At 63.3% G+C, this 4,088-nt stretch overlaps 1 protein-coding gene across 1 annotated transcript; it reads left to right on the top strand.

Annotated features, from left to right (window-relative positions):
* The first annotated feature begins 817 nt into the window (after window positions 1-817).
* Window positions 818-3,540, top strand: CRYAA (crystallin alpha A). Its single transcript, NM_001012458.1, is given in 3 exon segments — window positions 818-1,034; window positions 2,177-2,299; window positions 3,180-3,540. Coding segments are annotated over 3 exon segments (522 nt in total). The 5' UTR covers window positions 818-845; the 3' UTR covers window positions 3,390-3,540.
* The last annotated feature ends 548 nt before the right edge of the window (window positions 3,541-4,088 follow it).

Consider the following 4,088-nt stretch of genomic DNA (forward strand, 5'->3'; position numbering starts at 1 on the left):
GAGTGCCTTAGTTGGATGGGTAGACCAGTCACACACCTGCACAGGGGCAGGGCACCTGCTTGAAGGACCCTGTCTCTGTTTATTCCCAGGCCTTGAGGTTTGCAGGGATGGTGTCCAGAGGAGACTCCTGCACACGCGGTTTCTGTTTGTCAAAGCAAACCTGCCTCCCCTCCTGGATGCACACAGACGCCATGACAGGCCTCCCTGGTGCTGGAGTCACAGGCTCTTTCCAGCTTCTGAGCTGCACTTTTTGTCCTTCCCAAGGTTTTTACAAGTATGCATCATATTTGAAATCACCAAGATGTAAGGGAGGTATTTCTGTCTTAAAGAAATGCAGCCAAACCTGGTGGCTGTGGGGCTGGGAGACTGCTTGGGTAACTGTTTGCTTGTCTGTGAAGCAGCGGTACGAGCTCCCACGTGGGGGGCAGCCGTGGGATCACAGGGGACCATGTGTGCAGAGAGGGGCACTGTCCCTAGCACACAGACCCTTCCCTGGGGGAAGGGAGAGGAGAGTCTTCCCTGTACACCTGGGAAAGCATGGGGGACACAGAGCTGCCCACAGAGAAACTCCCTGGGGGCCCCATCCTCCTGGCGTAGGGAGCTCCAGCTGGTCGGCGCTGCAGCCAGGGCTGGGCGAGGTGGGCGCTCAGCCTGGCCGGCCCACGATTCTGCTGACTGGGCGGCCTGCCTCCTGAGCTCGCGCTTTCCAGACAAATCCCTCTAATGCCTCCTTTCTGCCCCGGCGTATATAGGCAGGCCCCGCGTCCCAGCTCCTCAGTGCGCTGCCCACAGGCCCTGCTCTGACCATCTCCTCTCCCCGGGTGCCCACAGAGCCGCTGCCCACCATGGATATCGCCATTCAGCACCCCTGGTTCAAACGCACCCTGGGCCCCTTCTACCCCAGCCGGCTGTTCGACCAGTTCTTCGGCGAGGGCCTCTTCGAGTACGACCTGCTGCCCTTCCTGTCCTCCACCATCAGCCCCTATTACCGCCAGTCCCTCTTCCGCACCGTGCTGGACTCCGGCATCTCTGAGGTGAGACTGCGGGCACGCTGTTCCCTGCTGAGGCCGTGGGGTGGGCCAGATAGGAGACAGGGGCTTCTGAGGGCTGGCGGGGGCACCCTTGCTCCAAGTGCTCCCATCGTGTCTCGTGAAGCAGGTGGTGAGGGCCGTGGGGCCACTTTCCCTTCTTGCCCCATCTCGTTCCCCCTGGATGCAGAGGCCAGGCAGGCCGTCCTCCCGACAGAGACTCTGTGCCTCTGGGGTGGTGGGAAGAGGAGCCCACCCAGTTTATGCCTCCTGCCCTCCACTTATGACCTGTATGTGGTTGGTGATGTCCCCACCGTCATCTAGGGTCCCCAAGAACAGTGCCACTGGGGCACGGGTGATGGAAGGCCAAGCTTCATGCTCCGAGGCTGTGCTTGCTCTCCGGCTGGATACCTGGGGTGGGCTGTGCTGTCCGAGGTCGGGTCGGAGGCCTTCCGTCTGTAGCCGTCTGTGGCTAGAGCTGCAGAGTTTGCCCAGCCACCCAAGGCCAGCCCCCCGAGGGCAGACAAGGAGGCCCACGGGCCTTCCCTCCACAGGGTCCAGCTCTCTGGGGGTGCCGGGTCTCACCACTACCTGAAACACAGAGGCCTGCCCAGAGCTGGTACAAGGCTGACCACTCCGAGGAGTGAAGGGGGAGTGTGTGAGGAGCTGGGTGGTCTGTGCAGAGCACTGGGAACATCTGTCCACGTGCAGAGACAGGGCCCCAGGCTGTTGATGGAGAGGCGGGCAGGGGCCAGATGCTCGGTCTCACTGGCCATCTGAACAAACCATAACCAGTCCACAACCATAACCGGCTAGTCAACCAACCCATAACCTGCCAATAAGCCAGCAACTAAGCCATAACCAGCCCTACAACCATAACCCACCAATCTATAACAGGCTACTCAACCCCTCACCAGTTAGGCAGACAGCAGGCCTCTGAGGTTCTGGCTGTTGGCCGAGTGTCCACTCGCTCCTGAGTCCCGGGTGCCCTTGTCTTCGGGCACTCAGAGGGAGCGGTCAGAGCCTGGATGGTACTTTCTGTTCCAATAACCCGGGACCAAGCCCCGGCCACCCAGCTCCAGCCGCTCCAGCCAGCCCCTGTCCCTGAGCCGCAGCTCCACGGGACCCACACCGGTGCTTGGTTTCAGGTCCGATCCGACCGGGACAAGTTTGTCATCTTCCTGGATGTGAAGCACTTCTCTCCCGAAGACCTGACGGTGAAGGTGCAGGAGGACTTCGTGGAGATCCATGGCAAGCACAACGAGCGGCAGGTGAGCCTGGGACCTGCTGCAGCCTCGGCCGAGAGGCAGGACCACGGCCCCCAGACCTTGGCCGACCCCGGCGACCGGGAGGCTGCTCCTGAGCCCTCCACAGGCCAGGGCAGCATGGCCGGGGGAACCTGAGAGGATCCCTACTCGGGCACTGCTTGGCTTCCCTGGCTGTGTCCAGAATCCTGGGTGACGGGGTGGGATTAGGAAAGACCCCAGGAGACGCTGCACCGAGGGGTGAGCTCCTAGCCAGGCAGGCTTTCACACCAGTCTCACTTGGGGGGATGGTGCAGCCAATGACTCTCATTGGAGCCCAGGTGCCTGGTGCCCATTGTCTCGGCGGCAGGGGCACAGCCTGGCTCAGGGTGGACCCCAGCCAGGACAGGTCGGAGACCAGGGCTTCTCTAGTGGTGGGGGATCTGGACTTGGGGGACAGACCCCACCCATCTGCTGTCCTCCCCTCCTGGGGCCCTAGGGACAAGCCGGGACACTCCCCTGGGGCTCTGAGTCTACACCTGGAGGGTAGGGGAGCTGGGCCAGGGCACCAGGAGATGGGAGTGTCCAGGTGTGGCTTTCCAGTTAGACGGACGGCAGGGACCTGAGCCCAGATGGTCTTGGGGCCAGGTGAAGGGGAAGTTGGACTTGAGGGCAGAGCCAGGGCAGGACCATTCACGAGATGTTGGAATGAAATTAGTGAGAGGAGCCCCAGGCAGGCCCAGATCTCATGCAGGGAGGTCCAGGGCTCTGGGCACGGCCCAGCACCCACCGCCCACCGCCCGGGAGAGCATTGTGGGTTTGACCTTGTGCAGCCTGGGCCTCCTCCACGGGGGCCGGGGGCTGCCGGCGGCTGCAGGGCCTCTGACCGTGCCCTCCCCGTCCCCAGGATGACCATGGCTACATCTCCCGCGAGTTCCACCGCCGCTACCGCCTGCCTTCCAACGTGGACCAGTCCGCACTCTCCTGCTCCCTGTCCGCGGACGGCATGCTGACCTTCTCTGGCCCCAAGGTCCCATCTGGCGTGGACGCCGGCCACAGCGAGCGGGCCATCCCCGTGTCCCGGGAGGAGAAGCCCAGCTCTGCGCCCTCATCCTAAGCTCGGCCTCGGCCTTGGCTGCCACCCTCTGCGGCCCCCGCACCCACCCATCTAGGGGACCCTAGAAAGTGGGGCATCCGTCTCCCTCTGCTTCCCCCTTCTCCAGTTCCTTTTCCTCTTCTCCGAGGGCTTGAGGGTTTGAGAGAGTAGCCGAGAGGGCCCAGGGCCCCAGCCTGTGGTGTGGAGGCCTCAGAGTGACCCGGGTCCCAGCACCAGCCCCTCGGGGGAAGTGGTTGCCATCACAGCTTCTGCCGTGGAGGTCAGAGAGCACCCCTCTCCGAGCCATCTCTGGGTGGCCTCTGCTCTTCAGGCCCAGCCGGGTGGTCGCGGCCCCGGGTGGCAGGCGCTCTCATGAGGTCCATCTGGTGGGGGCTCCCCTGCGCCTGGCCTCTCAGACCCCCTTCCCTCAACCCTCCTCTCTGTAGTGCCGCTCTTGGGGCACCTGGTCACCCATGGGAAGGCAGCCCGTGGCAATCAATAAAGAGCAGGTGACAGAAGCAACTTGCAATGTGGTAGTGGTGCCATCTGTCCGGGGTCGAGGGGGTCGGGGAGCAGTGGAGAAGGCGAGACGGGGCTTGTCGTTGGGTTGGGAGGTGAGGGGGAGGGGAGGCTGGGTCCACCTGTCTCTGTTCAACCCTGGTCTGAGTGACCAGGTAGTTCATCCCCGGCTCCCAGACCAGTGCGCCCCTTGACCTCAGC

This window comes from Ovis aries, chromosome 1 (assembly GCF_016772045.2).
Source record: "Ovis aries strain OAR_USU_Benz2616 breed Rambouillet chromosome 1, ARS-UI_Ramb_v3.0, whole genome shotgun sequence".
NCBI lineage: Eukaryota > Metazoa > Chordata > Mammalia > Artiodactyla > Bovidae > Ovis > Ovis aries.